This window comes from Catharus ustulatus, chromosome 4, assembly GCF_009819885.2.
Source record: "Catharus ustulatus isolate bCatUst1 chromosome 4, bCatUst1.pri.v2, whole genome shotgun sequence".
Taxonomy (NCBI): domain Eukaryota; kingdom Metazoa; phylum Chordata; class Aves; order Passeriformes; family Turdidae; genus Catharus; species Catharus ustulatus.
The window spans coordinates 253,486-273,622 of record NC_046224.1 but is presented as its reverse complement, the minus strand read 5'-3'; the positions used below and the strand labels follow the sequence as shown (position 1 = coordinate 273,622).

Below are 20,137 nucleotides of genomic sequence, written 5' to 3'. Positions count from 1 at the left end.
CCATCCCCTGTGTGCCCCAAACCATCCTGTGTGCCCCAAACCATCCCCTGTGTGCCCCAAACCATCCCCTGTGTGCCCCCAAACCATCCCCTGTGTGCCCCCAAACCATCCCCTGTGTGCCCCAAACCATCCCTCGTGTACCCCAAACCATTCTTTGTGCCCCAAACCACCCACACAATGCCAGTCCCACCCCAAGCACCGACCCACAAACACAGACAAACCCCCCCAAACCCACCCTGGGGGCTGCACCCCAGGACCCTCCCCGGGCTGTTCCACCCCGTACCCCACAGCAGACCCAGCCAGGGCCCCCCCTGTCCCTGTCCCTGTCCCCCTGTCCCCCTCACCTCGTCCGGGGTGTCCTTGCTGTCGGGCTGGCTGGCGGCCGCGCGCCGCGCCAGGTTCCCCGCGCGGATGTTGCTCAGGTTGATCTGGCGCTCGGGGGGGGGCCCCCCCCGGGGCTGGCCCCGCACGATGATGGCACAGCCCGACAGCACCTGGGTGACAAGGAGGGGTCACTGGGGGTGCCCTGGGGGTGGCAGGGTGGGGGGATGCTGCAGGGACACGCAGAATTCCAGGAATGTGTCCAGGGAAATCGGCACTGCTGAGGGTCACAGAGCCGGGAGCTGTCCCGGCTGGAGATGTGGGATGGGGACAAAATCCCTGTCCTGGATTGTCCCCAGCTCCAGGGGAAGGGGAAATCCTGCCCCTGTGCCAGGTGAGACCCCACCTGCAGAGCTGTCCCAGCCTGGGGACACAGCAGCAGCACCTGGAGCTGCTGGAGAGCCCAGAGGAGCCCCAGGGATCCAGGCTGGGAGAGCTGGGGGTGCTCCCCTGGACAGGAACAGGATCCAGGGAGAGCTCAGAGCCCTGCCAGGGCCTGCAGGGGCTCCAGGAGAGCTGAGAGGGACTGGGGACAAGGCTGGAGGGACAGCACACAGGGAATGGCTCCCAGTGCCACAGGGCAGGGCTGGCTGGGATCCTGGGCAGCAATTCCTGCCTGGGCTGCAATTGCCAGAGCAGCTGTGGCTGCCCCTGGATCCCTGGCAGTGGCCAAGGCCAGGCTGGGCACTGGGGCTGGGAGCAGCTGGGGCACTGGGAGGGGTCCCTGCCATGCCAGGGGGGCACTGGGGGGTTTTGGGGTCCCTCAGAGCTCAGCACACCCGGACACGGGGTCACCTCCGTGCACACACAGCACCAAGGAGCATTTGGGAAATCGAGAATTCACTCCTGGTGCTCTCCAGATGAGCCCAGCCAGGATGTCCCAGCACAGCTTTGGCTGCTCAGAGCCCCAGCCTGGGACCCCCAGCCAGTCCCAATCCCAATCCCAATCCCAATCCCAATCCCAATCCCAATCCCAATCCCCCTTCCAGGGCTCCCTCACACCTCCAGCCCCCACATCCCCCAGCACGGCTCGCTCCCAGCAGTCAGAGCGATCCGGGGATCTCCCTGATCCTGGGATCTCCCTGTTCCCAAAGATCTCCCTGATTCTAGCATCTTCCTGTTCCCAGAGATCTCCCTGATCCCAGAATCTCCCTGTCCCCACTCCCAGATCCCTGGATCCACCCTCGGGGTCGGGTTCCAGAACCCACCCTGGCTCCCCCCACCCAAACCCCCGGGATGCTCGCAGGGATCCCAAACCCCTCCAGCTCTGTCCACCACCAGAGCCAGCCCAGCCCCGTGCCCAGGACACTGAATGCCCCTGCCCTGAGCCCACCCTGAGGCCTGGGTGCCCCCTGACCCCTCCTGCAGCCCCCCAGCCCCCGGCAGAGCCCGGAATGCCGCGGGAGCCACCGGGAATCGCCGCACCCGGAGCGATCCCAGCCAAGGCTCAGCGCTCTGTGCTTAAGGACTTAGAGGTTTCATGGCTGTAATTAACCTTAATCTTTAATTTATAGGGCACGGGGAGGCCAGGGGATGCTGGAGCTGCTCTGCTCAATCCCCAAAAGCAGCCCTGGATCCCCAGGTGGGATCCCTGGTGGAGCTGCTCCGTGTTCCAGGGGCAGTGCAGAGCTTTGGGGGGACATTCCCTGCCAGCTCCACATCCCAGATGGACATCCCGACCCCATGAAGTGGCCACAGTTCCTGTTTGTCACCCACACGTGTGGCTGTTGGGATCCCAGCTGCAGGGGGATGGGGACACTGTCCCAGCACTCAGGTGTCACTGTCCCCACCCCGCCAGCAAAGTCACCCCAGGTCCCAATCATCCCACTGAGGGCTCCACCACAGAAATTTGGGCTTAAACGAGGCTTGATCCAGCCTGGCAAAGGGACAGGACACGGCACAGGCACACGAGGGGCACAGACCCAGCTCCGGAGCACCCAAACCCACTGCACATCCAGAATCCAGAGCTGCCCCTGTGGGGCACAAAGGGTTAAAAATCCTGACAGGAGCGGCAGGAAAGTTCCTGCTCTTCATCCCCATCCTGCTCTCAAACCCCACAGTCCCGCTGTGATTCCTGTGAGGCGCACCGTGATTGCAACAGGAAGGTGCAGAAAGCCCCAAAAACCTCAAAGCTGTGACAGAGCCGCAGCAGAGCACGTGGCTGGCACCTGTCCCGTGCCAGGACCCTCCTGTCCCGGGCCAAACTCGGGCTGGCTGGCCCGGAAAGGGAGCACAGAGCACAGCCCAGGCTGTGGGGCACGGGCACTCCCAGCCAGCACAGCCCCGAATCCTCCCCAGATCCTGCCGTGCATCCCCCGGATGGAGCTGGGGAGGGTTTTCCTGAGCATCCCAAACCTGCAGAATGGACAGGAGCCAGGCCAGGGTGGCAGCAGCACATCCCCTTGTCACCAGTGACACCACAGGGATGGTGCCAGAGCAGACCCCGGTGTCCCCAAACCCGTGGTGTGTGACCACAGACCCCTGGTGTGTGACCACAGACCCCTGGTGTCCATTCCCAGACCCCTGATGTCCATTCCCAGACCCCCTCTGTCCAGCCTCAGACCCCCAGAGCCCATCCCGACCCCCAGAGTGAATCCCGACCCCCAGAGCCCACCCCCAAACCTCTGGGATCCATCCCCAGATCCCTGCCACACTTCCAGGGTGCACCCCCCGGTGTCCCCAGCCCTGTCCCCACCGCTGCCACAGGCTCAGGGCTGCGGTGACACCCCGGGAAGAGGTGAAGGGGTCAGCAGAGACCCCCAGATCCACCGGGACTCGGGAACGGGAGTCTGGGAGTTTTGGGGACACGGCAGGGAACGGGCTGGGGCGGGACAGGCACCGGGAAGGGACACGGGATGGGGACACGGGATGGGGACACCGCGCCCGGGACTGAACGCGACCTTCGCTCTCCCGGGCCCCGCTGCCGGCACACGTGGGGACCTGACGGGGGGGACGTGGGGACCCTTCCCGGGGACCATCCCGGGGACCATCCCGCGCTCTGCCCGTGCGGACCCGGCCCGGGGGTCGCGTCCCGCCGCCCCGCCCCGCGGGGATGCCCCGGGAACGGCAGCGAGCGGAGCACGTGGGGCGCTCCCGGAACGGCCCCGCCGCCGCTGCTCCGCGAGCCCCCGGGGCTGGCACCGCACCGGGACCACCGGGACCACCGGCACCGGGACCCAAAACTCTTCCTGCTCCATCCCAGCAGCCGGGACGGCACCGGGGCGGCGGGACCGTGCGGTGCCCGGTGCCGGGACAGCGAGGGGGACCCGGGCTGCACGGGGATCCCGGGGAGCAGCGAGGGCTCCGCGGGCTGCGGGCGGTAACGGGTCAGCAACGGCCGCGGAGGGGCCCGGGAGCACCGGAGGGGCTGCAGCGGGGCTGGGGGACCCGGGCACCGGACAGCCTCCCGGTGACCGGGAAGAGAGCCGGGGTGAGCAGCGGGGTCCCGGGCCCCGGAGGAGTCTGCGGGAGACGGGGGTCCCCGGTCAGCGGCGAGCCGCGGGGTCGGTGCGGGGAGCGGCGGGCACTGCCCTTACCATCTTGACGATGCCGCGCTGGACGACGGGCGGCGGCGCGGAGCCGCCCTGGCCGGGGTTGCCCGCGGAGGCCATGGCGGGGCCGGGCGGGCGGAGGAACCGGGTCGGGCCGGGCCGGGCACGGGCGGCGGGAGCGCGGCGGGGCCCGGGGCGAGCGCGGAAGGGACCGCGGGGCGGGGCCTGCGCCGGGGGGGGCGAGGCCTCCGCGAGGCTCCGCCCCCTGCGCGGCCGGCGGCCAACGGGCGGCCGCTCCCGCCGCGCGCGCCGCTCCGCCCCCCGGCGCCTGGACCAATGGCGGCGCGCCGAGAGTGACGTCACGGCCCGCGCGGCCCCGCCCGGCCCGGCGCGCGGGAGGGGGCGGGACTTCCGGGGCGCGCGGCGCCAGGGACACGTCGGCAAAGGCCGCCCGCGCGCACACGTGGCCTCGCGCCGCGCCGGGGGCGGGGCCGCGCCGGGACACGCCCCTTCCGTCACCGGGGGGCGGGGTTTGGTGGGGATACGCCCCTTTCGTCACCACTGCGCGCGGAGGGGGCGGGCCCGGGTTTGGGGACACCGGGGACCCCCGCCCGACACGGCCCCGGGTTTGGGGACACCCAGCGGGGACCCCAGCCCGGCATAGTCCCGGGTTTGGGGACACCCAGCGGGGACCGGGGACCCCAACCCAGCACGGCCCCGGGTCTGGGGACACCGGGGACTCCCGCCCGGCACGGCCCCGGGTTTGGGGACACCCAGCGGGGACCCCAGCCCGGCACAGCCCCGGGTTTGGGGACACCCAGCGGGGACCGGGGACCCCAGCCCGGCACGGCCCCGGGTCTGGGGACACCCAGCGGGGACCCCAGCCTGGCACGGCCCCGGGTCTGGGGACACCCAGCGGGACCCCAGCCCGGCACGGCCCCGGGTTTGGGGACACCCAGCGGGGACGGTCCCGGCAGAGCTGGGGACCTCGGAGCAGTCCCGGAGGATCCGGAGGAGCGGGGAGCCGCCAGTAACCCCCAGTACCCCCCAGTACCCCCCGGTGCAGCCCCAACAGTGAGGGTCCCCCGTACTCTGTGCGGTCTCTCCGTGACACCCCCAGTGACCCCCAGGGTGACCGGAGCCTCCCGGTGCTCCCCCAGCCCGGCCCCGGCGGGTTTGGGGTGACAATGGCGCACCAGCCCTGGCAGGGACGGTCCTGCTGCCCGGGGGTCTCACCCCAAACCCCCCCTGCCCGCGGACACAGCGTCCTGCGGGGACAGCGGGGACAGCGGCACTGCCAGGTGAGGTGACCTGGAGCACCCGAGGTCACCCAGTGTCACCTCGTGCTGCCAGGGGACACTCGCAGCCCGGCTGTGCCCCCTCAGGCGACACTGCCCACCCCTCTGGGGTCCCTGCGTGACCCCGGCCCGGAGCGGGGGGTCCCGGGGAGCCGGAACCGGGGGTCTCTCCCGCCGTGTCCCGTGTCCCGGCTGGGGGTCCCTCCGCTCCCTGCCCGGCCCCGCCTCGGGATGCTCGGGATGCTCGGGATGCTCGGGGTGCTCGGGATGCTCGGGGTGCTCGGGGTGCTCGGGGTGCTCGGGATGCTCGGGGTGCTCGGGATGCTCGGGGTGCTCGGGGTGCTCGGGGTGCTCGGGGTGCTCGGGGTGCCGTGTCCGGGCTGGGGGAGCCGGGAGGGTCCGGCCGTGCCGGGATTGTCCCTCCCCATGTCCCGGTTCCCGCCGGGCAGCACCGAGCGCACCGGGAGCATCCCCCGGGAACGCGCCCGGCCGGCTCTCCCGCTGCTCCCGCCGCACTGCCCCACCCCAGGATTTTTATCCCGTGTTTTTGATGTTTTTATCTCGTGTTTCTGACGTTTTTTCCCGTGTTTCCGAGGTGTTTTCCCGTGTTTCTGAATTTTTTTTTCCTGTGTTTCTGAGGTTTTTATCCCGTGTTTCTGATGGTTTTTTTCCCCCCGTGTTTCTGATGGTTTATTCCCGGGTTTCTGAGGTTTATTCCCGTGTTTCCGAGGTTTTCCCGTGTTTCTGAGGGGTTTTTTTCCCGTGTTTCTGAGGTTTTTATCCCATGTTTCTGATGGTTTTCTCCCCCGTATTTCTGATGGTTTTTCCCCATATTTCTGATGTTTTTATCTCCTGTTTCTGAGGTTTTCCCCAGTGTGTTCTCTCCGGGTTTTTCCCCCCGAGCACCTCCCGGTGCAGCCCCCGCCCCTTTTCCAGAGGGTCCCGCTCCAAGTTTTTACTGCCCTGGCTGTGCCAAATTCTCCCAATCCATGAGGAATCCTCCTCCCGTTCTCTCCCTGCCTCAGCCTTCCACCGCTTCTGGTCTCCCTGCTCCGGCCCTTGGATGACAATTTATTAATTTCTTGGTTTTCTCCCCGTTTTTAACACTCAGCCCCTTTTCGGGGCAGGAAATCTCTGCCCCGTTATCCCGATCCATGGAATTTCTGGGCCCGCTCCTCTCCGTGTCACCGTCCCACCTTGCACCTGCCTCCCACCAGAGATGATGGGGAGGACACCTTCAAGCCTCCAAACTGCCTCTTTTAGCTCGAATCCCTTAATAATCATCATTTTGATGGATTTCGCTTTCTTTTGATGGAAAAGAAAGTGAAATTGTAGGTGGGAACGTGGGGATAAAATCCTTTTTCTTGGTCGGTTGAGTCATCTGGGCTCTTAACTTCCACCTGTGCTTTCTGCAGGAGGAAAAAATGGGATTTTCCAAATATTCTGGTGCTCGGTGAGGAGCAGGGAACCTTCTGAGGGGAGAAAGGCCAGATGGTGCAGAAGGGAGTGACAGAGGGAGGGAAATCAGGGAATGCTGGGGTGGGTGGGGTGGGAAGGGACCCCAGAGCCCCCCCAGTGCCCCCCTGGCATGGCAGGGACCCCTCCCAGTGGCCCAGCTGCTCCCAGCCCCAGTGCCCAGCCTGGCCTTGGCCACTGCCAGGGATCCAGGGGCAGCCACAGGGACACGGAGATGGGATTGGGATGGGATGGGATAAAGGGATGGGATAAAGGGATGGGATGGGATGGGAATGGGAATGGGAATGGGAATGGGAATGGGATAAAGGGATGGGATAAAGGGATGGGATGGGATGGGATGGGATGGGATAAAGGGATGGGATGGGGAATGGGAATGAAGTTGGGGAATGGGATTGGGAATGGAGATGGTCTGGGAGTGGAGGAGATGGGATGGAGATAAAGGTGGAGATGGAGGCAGAGATGAAAACGGGGAAAAATGATACAAAGATGGAGACAAAATTCGGATGGAGATGGAGATGGAGATGATGGAGATGGAGATGGAGATGGAGATGGAGATGGAGATGGAGATGGAGATGGAGATGGAGATGGAGACAAAGACACGAACGCAGAGGCAAAAATAAAGATGGAAAGAGAAATGAAGAGGCAGATGAGGATGGAGACGGAGGTGAAGATGAAGGTGATGGATCTGCTCAGCTGGATCCCTGTCCCTGTTCCCTGGGGGACACCCCCTGCCAGCCGCGCTGTGCCACGAGCGCCGCTCCTGGGACACGCCCTCCTTGGGGACAGCGGAGCTTTGTGCTCCCCCCACAGCCCCCGGTGTCCCCAACGCGCCCCTGATCCCGCCTGGGGACAGGGGAGACCGGGTTCTTCTTTCCTTTCCTTCTTTTCCTCCTTCTTTTCCTCCTTCTTTCCCTTCTTTTCCTTCTTTTCCTCCTTCTTTTCCTTCTTTTCCTTCTTTTCCTTCTTTTCCTTCTTTCCCTTCTTTTCCTCCTTCTTTTCCTCCTTCTTTTCCTCCTTCTTTTCCTTCCCTCCTTTGCTTTCCTCCTTTCCTTCCTTCCTTTATTTCCCTCCTTTCTTTCCCTCCTTCCCTCCTTTCCCTCCTTTCCTTCTTTCCCTCCTTTCCATCCCTCCTTTCTTCCCCTTCTTCCCCTTCTTTTCCCTCTTTCCCTCCTCCCAGCTCCAGCGGGAGTGTCCAGCTGTCGCCAGGAGGGGACACTCGGGTCCCCACCGCCCCCCGATGTGTGATGGCATTCCCGCTGTGTGCCAGCTGCTGCCAGCCCAGCATCCCCGGCCTTTCCAAGGGGAGCATCCCCAGAACGCTGCAAAAGCGCTTCCCTGGGGAGAGCGGGGCAGGGCGAGGCCACGGGAGCACAAACTCCGCTCCTGGAGCTCCCCTGCACCTCTCCTGAGCTCCGCCCTCGCCTCTCCACCTCTCCAAATTCGTCTCCACGGCTCCAGCTGTGCCTCTGCACCTCTCCAACCTCCCCGATTACCCCTCCACCCCTCCCCACCTCTCCTTTCCCCCCTCTCCATCATTCTGTGTCTCCACACCTTCACCTCTCCGCCTTTCCACGTCTCCATAATTCGGTCTCCACCTCTCCACCTCTCCATCTCTCCATTTCACCGCTCCTGCACCTCCGTCTTTTCACCTCTCCGTGTCCTTATGTGCCCATCTCTCCATGTCTCCATCTCTCCCCCTCTCCTCCTCCTCTCCATCTCTCCATTTCACCACCTCTCCATCGGTGCCTCTCCACCTCTCCTGCCCTCCAAACTCCACCTCTCCATGTCTCCACGTCCGCCGTTCCCCTTTCTGCCTCTCCCTGGCTCTTCCCGGCTCCATCTCTCCAGGTCTCCCCCTCTCCCTGTCCCCGTCTCTGCTCTCCACGGGTCCATCTCTCCTTCCACCTCCCCACATCTCCCCCTCTCTACATCTCTCCCATCCCGTCTCTGCCGCTCCCCTCCGCTCCTCTCCGCTCCTCTCCGCTCTCCCCCGCTCTCCTCCCGCCCCTCCCGCTCCCGGTTTCCCGGTTTCCCGGTTTCCCGGTTTGTTTCCCGGTGCCCGAGCCCGCCGCAGCCGCCGCGCCCGAGTCGCGCCAGGGACGCACGGCCCGGTGCCCCCTCCGCCGCCTCCCCCGGGCTCCGCGGGGCTCCCCCGGTCTCCCCGAGCTCCGGGCGGCTCCGGGGGCTCCTCCCGCGGCCGGGGCACCGCGGGGCCGGCCCGGCAGCGCCGAGGCGCCGCTCGGGGCTGTGCGCTCCGGAGCCCGGCGCGCCCGGTGCCAACGCGCACAGCCCCGGGGGCAGCCCCGCCGCTCCGGGGCCGGCCCGGAGCCCCCCGCGCCGCCCCCCGTCCGGGCCGAGGGACACGGGGACAGGGCCGGGCCCGGGCCCCCCGCCCCGGTGCCGAGCTCCGCGCCCCGCTCCCCGCGGCCGCGTTACGCACGGGGCTCGCCCGGCCCGGGGGTTCCACCGGGGTTGCTCCGAGGCCGGGGAGGAGCGCGGGGGTCCCGGGCGGCCGGGGCGGAGCGGGGGGGACCCAGCCCCGGGTACCAGCGCTCCCCGCGCCGCCGCCAGCCCCAGCCCGGGTGCGGGGTGCGGGACGGCCGGGGCGCCCCGGGGGCGGCGGGGGGGCGGCGCGGCGGCTCCCCGGGGGCCGGGGCCGGGCCCGGGCCCCGCAGGGCTGTGGTTAATGTGTAATTCGGAGCATATGGTATTTTCCAAAGGCGGGCAGTTGTGCGGAGCCCGGGGGCCGGGGCCGGGGTGCAAATAACGCTGGATGACTCGCGGGGCCGGGCGCGGAGGGCCACGGTGATGGGCTCCTCGCTGGCTAATATTTGCTCTTCAAATATTTTACTTGAAAGGTTTACAACGTTGTTTTTTTTTTTAATCTTCCAAGAAGGGGCCATCTGTGCCGGTGCCTCGGCTGGAACACACCGGGGAGTCCCCGCCGGGGCCCAGCCACCACCCCGGGGGCCGCCTTCTATTTGTTCAGCACCCAAAATAAATCAAATCGACGTAATAAAAGCGAAGCTGGATTTATGATTGAATCCCATATGTCCCTGTTTGCTTTGCGGGACAGCCGCGGGAGCGAAGCCCCTCGGGGGGCTGCGCCGGGGGCTCCCCGGGGCCGCTGTGGGGCGCGGGGACGCGGCGGGGCCGTGCTGTCCGCCGGCCGCAGGTGCTGAAACGGCGGCGCTCACCCGGCACCGGCTCCGTGCCCGGCCCGGGGGTCCCCGAGCGCCCCCGAGCCCCGCAGGAGCCCCCCGGGCCGGGCGTGTGCTGGGCGCGGTCCCGTCGGGCCGCCCCTTCCTCGCCATCCTCTCCCTCCCGCAGTGACATCACGGCCCCGCTGGCGGCACCGAGCGCCCGCCCGGCCCCGGGACGGTCCGGTCCGGCTCCTCCAGGCTCCGCAGGTACCTCCTTGCGCCGCCCCGGGCACTGCCGCTCTGCCGAGCATCTTCCCCCGCTCGGAAAAGCTGCGGGAATCCGCTGCAGGAATTGGTGGTGGGCGCGCTCCGACCCGGACACGCTTTGGGGTCCCCGGGGGTTCCCGGCCCCGCCGGTCCCCGCTGGCTCCCGGTCCCTGTGCCGCACAGGCCAAGCTCATCCCGGGCCCGGCAATCCTCGGCACCTTCCAGGAGGCACCGAGGGCTCCCAGCTCGGCTTTCCCAGCGCTCCCAGCTCCCCGTGGGGAAGAAATCCCTGCGTCCCCTCCGGGCACAGCACGGGCCGAGCCAGGGAATGCGGGGGGCTGCCCGTGTCCTGTCCCCTCCTTCTGTCCTTCCCGGAGCAGCGCTCCAGGGCGATCCGTCCCTCCCCGAGCACAGGGAGCTGGGATGGCCTCGGCTTTGCTGCTCACCTGCGGGAAACCTGCGGGCTTGGCCCTGCTGATGCATTTTTGTCGCTTTTGCTGAATGCCACCGAGGGTCGGCGTCGCCAAACAACTCCCTCGGGGCAGGGAAGGGGCGCACTGGGATTCAGGGACTGTGGCAGGGAAAGCCCCACTCTGGGGGTGTCCGGGGGGTTTTAGGGCGCTCCAGGGGAAATCCCGGGTGAACTGGGGGCCCTGGCAAGGCTCGGTGCCACCTCTGCTGCTGCCCAGCGACGCCCGTGGTGTTCCAGAGGCGCTGGCACCAGGGTCCCTGTGGGAATCCTGCCGGGAAATCCTCTGGAGCCAGGCTGGGAGAGCTGGGGGTGCTCCCTGGACAGGAACAGGATCCAGGGAGAGCTCAGAGCCCTGCCAGGGCCTGCAGGGGCTCCAGGAGAGCTGAGAGGGACTGGGGACAAGGATGGAGGGACAGGACACAGATGGGATGGGTGGGATCCTGGGCAGCAATTCCTGGCTGGGAGGGCGGTGGGCGTGGGGGAACTCTCCATTCCCTGTGGATCCCGGCACTCAGCTGGGGCGGGGTGGGCGTGGGGACCCCCCTGTCCCCCGTGGGGTGTCCAGGGGAGCTCTGCCGGCTCCGTTCCGAGCCTCTCCACAGCCCTGTGACCTTCTCCGGGTTTTTATCCGCTGTGGACTTCCCAAGCTGCCCTCGAGTGTTTCCATCCTCTGCTCCAGGATTCCTGCCCTCGTCCCTTCTCCTCGGAGCAGGATCTGGACACCGGCGCTGGTTTATCCGGCCCCGCAGCATCTCCCGTGTCCCACTGGGGATCCCCAGGCGCCCACCGCCCCCTGAGCCTCTCCACGATGCAACACCGAGGTGAGGAGCGCGGCGGCTCCGGGCGCGGGTCCCGCTGTTCCCGGTGGGGACCGGGGATGTGCCGGGCCACCAATCCCTGCTCCGGCTCCTCAGGGTGCTCCGGTGACATCCAGCCCCCCAGGCTGTCACCCCCTGCCCATCCCAAATTCTCCCCGTGCTCTTCCATGGGGTGTTTTCCCTGCCTGCCCTCACCCCCCAGCATCGATCCCCCCTCAAACCCCCTCAGCTCCTCCCCAGCCCTGTCCCCCTCCCCAGGCCCCAGCGGGGTGAACCAGCTCGGGGGGCTCTTCCTGAACGGCCGCCCCCTCCCCACGTGCAAGAGGCAGAGAATCATCGCGCTGGCGGCGAGCGGCGCCCGCAGCTCCGACATCTCCCGCAGCCTCAAGGTGCGCCCGGCCGGGGCCCGGGCTGGGGCTGGGGGGCTCCCCGGACCCTCCCGAGCCCTCCCCGCGCTCAAGTTCTGTCCGCAGGTGTCCAACGGCTGCGTCAGCAAAATCCTGGCCCGCTACTACCGGACCGGGACCGTGGGGCCCAAGGGCGCGGGGGGCAGCAAGCCCCGCACCGCCACCCCCGCCGTGGTGGCCACGATCGCGCGGCTCAAGCTGGAGCAGCCCGGGCTCTTCGCCTGGCAGATCCGCCGGCAGCTGCACGCCGAGGGCATCTGTGCCAGCAGCCGCATCCCCAGCGTGAGTCCGGAGAGCCCGGGAATTGCCGGGGCCAGGCGGGGCACGGGGGTCCGAGCCCACGGCCGGGGGAGGGAGGTGGGGATGGTGCACGGGGAAGGGCTGGGACAGCGGGATGGGTGTGCTGGGAAGGGCTGGGACAGCGGGATGGGTGTGCTGGGAAGGGCTGGGACAGTGGGATGGGTGTGCTGGGAATGACTCGGGATACTGGGGATACTGGGATGGGTGTGCAGGGAAGGGCTGGGGACAGCGGGATGGGTGTGCAGGGAATGACTCGGGATACTGGGGATACTGGGATGGGTGTGCAGGGAAGGGCTGGGGACAGCGGGATGGGTGTGCAGAGAAGGGCTGGGGACAGCGGGATGGATGCCCCGGGAATGACTCGGGATACTGGGATGGGTGTGCAGGGAAGGGCTGGGGACAGCGGGATGGGTGTGCAGAGAAGGGCTGGGGACAGCGGGATGGATGCCCCGGGAATGACTCGGAACACTGGGATGGGTGTGCAGGGAAGGGCTCGGAGTGCTGGGAAGGGTTCGGGTCCGTGCGAAGGGCTCGGGAATGGGAAGGACCCCCAGGGAAGGAGTCGGGGATGGGAAGGATCCCCAGGGAAGGACTCGGGAATGGGAAGGATCCCCAGGGAAGGACTCGGAAATGGGAAGGATCCCCAGGGAAGGGCTCGGGAATGGGAAGGATCCCCAGGGAAGGGCTCGGGAATGGGAAGGATCCCCAGGGAAGGGCTCGGTGCTCGGTGAGATGCGGAGCTGGGACAGGTGCGGAGGGGAAGGCAAATCGCTCCTTCCCAGGGGAAGCAGAGCCCCAAGAGCCACCCCCGAGCCCGGCTGCCTCCCCGGGCATCGGGACACGGCGGTGGCCCCGTGACAAGTGTCCCTTGGCAAGGACAGAGCCGCCGCGCCCATCCCCGCCGCGCCCATCGCCTCCCGTTAGGTTCTGTCGGACCCGGGATCCTGGGTCTGGGTCCCAAACGGGGACAGCCGGGCTCGGAGAATCCCCGGAGAGATCCCAGGGACGGCTCCGGGATATCCGCAGCGCCCGGGGGTCCCGTCCCCCCCCGGGCACATCCCCTCTCCCTGCGCAGGTCTCCTCCATCAACCGCGTGCTCAGGACCCTGCCCAGCGACCTCCGGCTGGCGGCCGAGCCCCGGGACCCGCGGCCAGGGGGTGAGCCTCGCCCCAGAGCCCGGACCCCTCCCGACCCTTCCCAGCCCCTCCGAGGAGCGCCCAGCACCGGGTCCGCCTCCACTTCTGCCTCTCTGTCCCCGCAGTGTCCCCTGCGGCAGCGGCCCCGCTCCCGCAGCCCCCCCCGGCCCCGGGCAGCCTGCAGCCCCCGCGGCACCGGAGCGGCGGCAGGAACCGGACCGTGTTCTCCAGGCAGCAGGCCGAGGCTCTGGAGAAAGGTGCGATCCCACCGGGACACCGGGTCCGAGCGGGACGGAGCGGGGCTGGTCCCACCGGGGGGATTGGGGACGGGCTCGGGTCCCTGTGGGGTGGGCTCGTGTCCGTGAGGGATGGGCTCGTGTCCCTGTGGGATGGGCTCGTGTCCCTGAGGGGTGGGCTCGTGTCCCTGTGGGATGGGCTCGTGTCCGTGAGGGGTGGGCTCGTGTCCCTGTGGGATGTCTCGTGTCCCTGTGGGATGGGTTTGTGTCCCTGTAGGATGGGCTCGTGTCCGTGAGGGATGGGCTCGTGTCCGTGAGGGATGGGCTCGTGTCCCTGAGGGACGGGCTCGTGTCCCTGTGGGATGGGTTTGTGTCCCTGTAGGATGGGCTCGTGTCCGTGAGGGATGGGCTCGTGTCCGTGAGGGATGGGCTCGTGTCCCTGAGGGACGGGCTCGTGTCCCTGTGGGATGGGCTCGTGTCCCTGTGGGATGGACTCGTGTCCCTGTGGGATGGACTCGTGTCCCTGTGGGGTGGGCTCGTGTCCCTGTGGGATGGGCTCGTGTCCGTGAGGGATGGGCTCGTGTCCCTGAGGGACGGGCTCGTGTCCGTGTGGGATGGGCTCGTGTCCCTGTGGGATGGACTCGTGTCCCTGTGGGATGGACTCGTGTCCCTGTGGGATGGGCTCGTGTCCCTGTGGGACGGGCTCGTGTCCCTGTGGGATGTCTCGTGTCCGTGAGGGATGGGCTCGTGTCCCTGAGGGATGGGCTCGTGTCACTGAGGGATGGGCTCGTGTCCCTGTGGGATGGGCTCGTGTCCCTGTGGGGTGGGCTCGTGTCATTGTGGGAAGGGCTCGTGTCCCTGTGGGATGGACTCGTGTCCCTGTGGGATGTCTCGTGTCCCTGTGGGATGGACTCGTGTCCCTGTGGGATGGACTCGTGTCCCTGTGGGATGGGCTCGTGTCCCTGTGGGACGGGCTCGTGTCCCTGTGGGATGGGCTCGTGTCCCTGTGGGACGGGCTCGTGTCCGTGTGGGATGGACTCGTGTCCCTGTGGGACGGGCTCGTGTCCCTGTGGGATGGGCTCGTGTCCCTGTGGGTGGCCCGGCCATGGCTGCGGGGCCCCAAACCTCCCCAGCGCACCCCAAACCACCCCAGAGCACCCCGGAGCACCCCAAACCTCCCCAGCGCACCCCAAACCACCCCAGAGCACCCCGGAGCACCCCAAACCTCCCCAAAGCACCCCTGAGCTCCCCAGTTGGCTGGTGCCGGGCTCTGTCTGGCTGCAGACACGCCCTGGCACCTCCTCCCGTCTCACCCCATGTCCCTCGCAGAGTTCCAGAGGGGACAGTACCCGGACCCCGCCACCCGGCAGAGCCTGGCCGCGGCCACCCAGCTCCCGGACAGCACCATCCGGGTAAGGGGGCCCCGCACGTCCCGGGGACCGCGACAGCCCGGCCAGGCCGCGGGAGAGGAGGGACAGCTCCGGGGACAGCACAGAGAGCCCGGGGGTGGCTCCAAACCTGGGCTGGGCACGGGATCCGGGTGTGGCAGTGACTGCCCAGGGCTGGGCTTGTCCCTGGCTCCGGGGGGGTCTCCATGGCACACCCGGGACATTGCACGGCACACCCCATGGCACACTCCATGGGACAGCGGGCACACTCCTGGCACACTCCATGGCACACTCCATGGCTCACTGGCTCAGTGGGGAAGCCGCAGGACCAAAGCCCTTCCTGTGCCCGTGTCCGTGGCCGTTCCTGGGGTGGGGGAACCCCTTATCCTGCCCATGTTGGGGATCAAGAGCCTTCCTCTGCCCAGATCCAAACCCTTCCCATCCTCCAACCATTCCCAGATCCAAACCCTTTCCATCCTCTGACCATGCCCAGACCCAAACCCTTCCCATCCTCTGACCATTCCCAAATCCAAACCCTTTCCATCCTCTGACCATGCCCAGATCCAAACCCTTTCCATCCTCTGACCATGCCCAGAACCAAACCCTTTCCATCCTCTGACCTTGCCCAGATCCAAACCCTTTCCATCCTCTGACCATTCCCAGATCCAAACCCTTTCCATCCTCTGACCATGCCCAGATCCAAACCCTTTCCATCCTCCAACCATTCCCAGATCCAAACCCTTTCCATCCTCCAACCATTCCCAGATCCAAACCCTTTCCATCCTCTGACCATTCCCAGAACCAAACCCTTTCCATCCTCCAACCATTCCCAGATCCAAACCCTTTCCATCCTCCAACCATTCCCAGATCCAAACCCTTCCCATCCTCCAACCATTCCCAGATCCAAACCCTTCCCATCCTCCAACCATTCCCAGATCCAAACCCTTTCCATCCTCTGACCATGCCCAGATCCAAACCCTTTCCATCCTCCAACCATTCCCAGATCCAAACCCTTTCCATCCTCCAACCATTCCCAGATCCAAACCCTTTCCATCCTCTGACCATTCCCAGAACCAAACCCTTTCCATCCTCTCACCATGCCCAGAACCAAACCCTTTCCATCCTCTGACCATGCCCAGATCCAAACCCTTTCCATCCTCCAACCATTCCCAGATCCAAACCCTTCCCATCCTCCAACCATTCCCAGATCCAAACCCTTTCCATCCTCTGACCTTGCCCAGATCCAAACCCTTTCCATCCTCCGACCTTGCCCAGATCCAAACCCTTTCCATCCTCTCACCATTCCCAGACCCAAACCCTTTCCATCCTCCAACCATTCCCAGATCCAAACCCTTTCCATCCTCTGACCATGCCCAGATCCAAACCCTTCCCATCCTCTGACCATGCCCAGATCCAAACCCTTTCCATCCTCCAACCATTCCCAGATCCAAACCCTTTCCATCCTCTGACCATGCCCAGATCCAAACCCTTTCCATCCTCTCACCATTCCCAGACCCAAACCCTTTCCATCCTCCAACCATTCCCAGATCCAAACCCTTTCCATCCTCTGACCATGCCCAGATCCAAACCCTTCCCATCCTCTGACCATGCCCAGATCCAAACCCTTTCCATCCTCCAACCATTCCCAGATCCAAACCCTTTCCATCCTCTGACCATTCCCAGAACCAAACCCTTTCCATCCTCCAACCATTCCCAGATCCAAACCCTTTCCATCCTCTGACCTTGCCCAGATCCAAACCCTTTCCATCCTCCAACCATGCCCAGATCCAAACCCTTTCCATCCTCTGACCATGCCCAGATCCAAACCCTTTCCATCCTCTGACCATGCCCAGATCCAAACCCTTTCTGTCCTCTGACCATGCCCAGATCCAAACCCTTTCCATCCTCCAACCATTCCCAGATCCAAACCCTTTCCATCCTCTGACCATGCCCAGATCCAAACCCTTCCCATCCTCCAACCATTCCCAGATCCAAACCCTTTCCATCCTCTGACCTTGCCCAGATCCAAACCCTTCCCATCCTCCAACCATGCCCAGATCCAAACCCTTTCCTCTGCCCACTCTACGCCCCTGTGCGTGCCTGGGACCAAGGCTCGGGCATTCACTCCCCCCTGCCCACGCCCATTCCCAAACCCAGGCTCTGCCGTGTCTGGGATGGAGCCCCTGTCTCTGCCCGTGTCCCGCCCGTGTCCCCGCTCGCTCCCGGGCTGTGACGAGCCCGTGTCCCGTGGCACTGCCGGGCCCGGGTGCCGTGGGTTGGGGGGATTGGCAGCCTCAGCTCCCGCTCTCTCCCAGGTCTGGTTCTCGAACCGCCGAGCCAAGTGGCGACGGGAGAACAAGCTGGAGGCTGGCGGCGCAGGTGACAGCCCAGGGACCGAGGGGACGGGACGTGGGACCCGCGCTCGAGGAGGGGTGGGGCCCAGGGGCGATCCGGGGAGGGAAGCGCGACTGGGATTTGGCGCTGGGACACCGGGGGTTGTTTCCCGGAGCCCCGCTGGGGGCTGGGGAAAGGACACGGGCGCTCCGTGTGCGCCCCGGTGAGTCGGGGCTGGGGCCCGAGCGGTGCCCGAGCCAGGACATTGTCCCCTCCCGTGCCCACGCAGGCTCCTGGTGCCACTGGATCCCGGTCACCCTCGGTCCCGCCGCACAGGTAGGACATGTGGGGACACCCAAAACGCTCCGGCACCTTCCGGAGCCCGCGCTCCCCGTCCCGAGCGTCCCGACCCTCAGCCGGTCCCCTCTGGGGTGAGCAGGGATGCCCGGGGACACGGCGCTCTCTGGTGCCCGCACAGCCCCTCCCGGACACCCCCGCGGGCTCGGCGCAGCCCCCGCACGGCCTGGGCACCCCCCCGCGCCCCCCGGCCCCGCTGCACCTCTGCTCCTCCGGCCCCTGCGCCTGGGACCACGCTGTCTGCGGTACGAGGGGCAGGGTGGGAGCCGCGGGACCCCCGGGCTGTGGGGGTGCCGGGGGTGGCTGAGCCCCGTGTCCATCCCGCAGGTCTGGCTCCCGGCGGCAGCCCCGCTCCAGCGCCCTGGCAGCCCCTGGAGAGCCCCCCCTTCGCCCTGCTGCCCCCCGGGCTCACCCCGCTGCCCGCCTGGGGCCGGGAGCCGCGCTGAGCCCCCGGTGCCACCGCCCCGTGCCCGCCCCCACGGTGTCCCCACCCCCGGCAGCACGGGGGGCTGCGAGCCCCCGAGCTGGGAATTGAGGATATTCATGAGAAGTTGCCTCGGGGGCAGCCGGGCACATCCCCGAACCACGGCCGGACACTGGCGGATCGCACACTCCAGGATCCCGATGGATCACGGGATCCAGGACCCCGGACTCGTTCCGTGCGGACCCACGCTCCAGAACCTTCTCCAGAGCCAGGACAGCTCCGGGAGCAGCGACCCCGCTGGAGCAGAGGGAATGTCCCGGGATCCCAAACGCGATCCCCTGGAGCACAGGGAATGTCCCGGGATCCCAAACGCGATCCCCTGGAGCAGAGGGAATGTCCCGGGATCCCAAACGCGATCCCCTGGAGTACAGGGAATGTCCCGGGACCCCAAACGCGATCCCCTGGGGCAGAGGGAATGTCCCGGGATCCCAAACGCGATCCCCTGGGGCAGAGGGAATGTCCCGGGATCCTAAACGCGATCCCCTGGAGCACAGGGAATGTCCCGGGATCCCAAACGCGATCCCGCTGGAGCAGAGGGAATGTCCCGGGACCCCAAACGCGATCCCCTGGGGCAGAGCCGGGGGCACAGCGGGGACAGGGATGGGGTCCCAGCTCAGAGGCGGCGCTGGTGACACGGGGACAGCCCCGGGTGGCAGCAGCAGCTCAGGGTGGCACCTCCGGCACCTCCGCGTCCCTCGGCGCTCCGGGGCTCGCAGCTCGGGCCGTTCCATCCCCGCGCCGCTCCCGTGCGAAATTAAAGCGCTTTTCCCACTCGGCCCCGAGCCGGCCCTCGTCTCCTCCCGAACCGGGCCAGGCCCGCTCCTTCTCCCTCCTCCCGAACCGGGCCGGCCCCGCTCCTTCTCCCTCCTCCCGAACCGGGCCGGCCCCGCTCCTTCTCCCTCCTCCCGAACCGGGCCAGCCCCGCTCCTTCTTCTCCCTCCTCCCGAACCGGGCCGGCCCCGCTCCTTCTCCCTCCCGGTGCCGGTGCCGGTGCCGCCCCGCCCGGGATTCCAGCCGGGAACGGGCCGGGAGCGCAGCCAGAACCGGCTCTGCTCGGGCTCCGGGTCAGTCCAGCTGGTCCCGCAGGAACTGCAAGAAATCCTTGAGCAGGTTACAGAATTGCACCACGCTCCGGTACGGCACCGAGATGTGCAGGAGCCGGTCCTGCTCCGGTTCCGGGTCCGGTTCTGGTTCCGGGGGGTCTGGCTCTGGTGTTGGAGCAGCCGTTCCTGCTGGGAGCAGGTTCGCGGTGCTGAGGCCCCGTCCCGGGGCTGTTCCCGGTCCTGGCCCAGCCTGGAATTGAGCCGGGACTGCCCAGGCCCGGGGCAGCGCCTGGACTTGGCCCGAGCGAGGCACGGACCCGGTTCTGGTTTGTTGGGGTTCGTTAGTGGGAAACCAATGGGTGGCACTGATAAAGACTGACCAGGACACTCTGGCCAGGACACAGTGAGCAGGACACTCTGACCAACCAGGACACACTGACCAGGACACTCAGAGTGGGATGCTCTGACCAGGACACACTGACCAGGACACAGTGACCAGGACACACTGACCAGGACACGCTGACCAGGACACACTGACCAGGACACGCTGACCAGGACACACTGACCAGGACACGCTGACCAGGACACACTGACCAGGACACACTGACCAGGACACTCAGAGTGGGATGCTCTGACCAGGACACAGTGACCAGGACACTCTGGCCAGGACACTCTGACCAGGACACGCTGACCAGGACACACTGACCAGGACACAGTGAGCAGGACATTCTGACCAGGACACTCTGGCCAGGACACAGTGACCAGGATATGCTGGCCAGGACACTCTGACCAGGACACACTGACCAGGACATTCTGACCAAGACACACTGACCAAGACACACTGACCAGGACACTCTGACCAGGACACATTGATCAGGACACACTGACCAGGACGTGCTGACCAGGACACTCTGGCCAGGACACACTGACCAGGACACTCTGACCAGGACACATTGATCAGGACACACTGACCAGGACACACTGACCAGGACACTTTGACCAGGACAGAGTGACCAGGACACGCTGACCAGGACACTCTGATCAGGATGTGCTGACCAGGACATGCTGATCAGGACACACTGACCAGGACACACTGACCAGGACAC

General features: G+C 66.5%; 2 protein-coding genes across 2 annotated transcripts in view; one reads left to right on the top strand and one right to left on the bottom strand.

Annotated features, from left to right (window-relative positions):
• Positions 1–4,001, bottom strand: part of SND1 (staphylococcal nuclease and tudor domain containing 1) — a 109,414-nt gene extending 105,413 nt beyond the window's left edge. The window contains exons 1-2 of the mRNA XM_033057970.2: positions 3,918–4,001; positions 345–494 (exon numbers count right to left, since the gene is read on the bottom strand). Of these exons, the coding sequence (XP_032913861.1) occupies positions 345–494; positions 3,918–3,992 (225 nt within the window). The 5' untranslated portion in view covers positions 3,993–4,001. The remainder of the gene's footprint in view (positions 1–344; positions 495–3,917) is intronic.
• Positions 4,002–11,336: 7,335 nt separating this feature from the next.
• Positions 11,337–17,950, top strand: LOC116995127 (paired box protein Pax-4-like). The gene is made up of 8 exons (XM_033057500.1): positions 11,337–11,349; positions 11,605–11,735; positions 11,820–12,035; positions 13,129–13,210; positions 13,315–13,446; positions 14,755–14,837; positions 17,129–17,192; positions 17,832–17,950. The coding sequence occupies exons 1-8, from the start codon at positions 11,337–11,339 to the stop codon at positions 17,948–17,950; spliced, it is 840 nt and encodes a 279-aa protein (XP_032913391.1).
• Positions 17,951–20,137: the final 2,187 nt, after the last annotated feature.

Coding starts and splice junctions, on each gene's coding strand:
- LOC116995127 (XM_033057500.1), top strand. Junction 13,211..13,314: donor CCGGGACCCGCGGCCAGGGG/GTGAGCCTCGCC, acceptor CTGTCCCCGCAG/TGTCCCCTGCGGCAGCGGCC. Junction 17,193..17,831: donor GCTGGAGGCTGGCGGCGCAG/GTGACAGCCCAG, acceptor TCCATCCCGCAG/GTCTGGCTCCCGGCGGCAGC.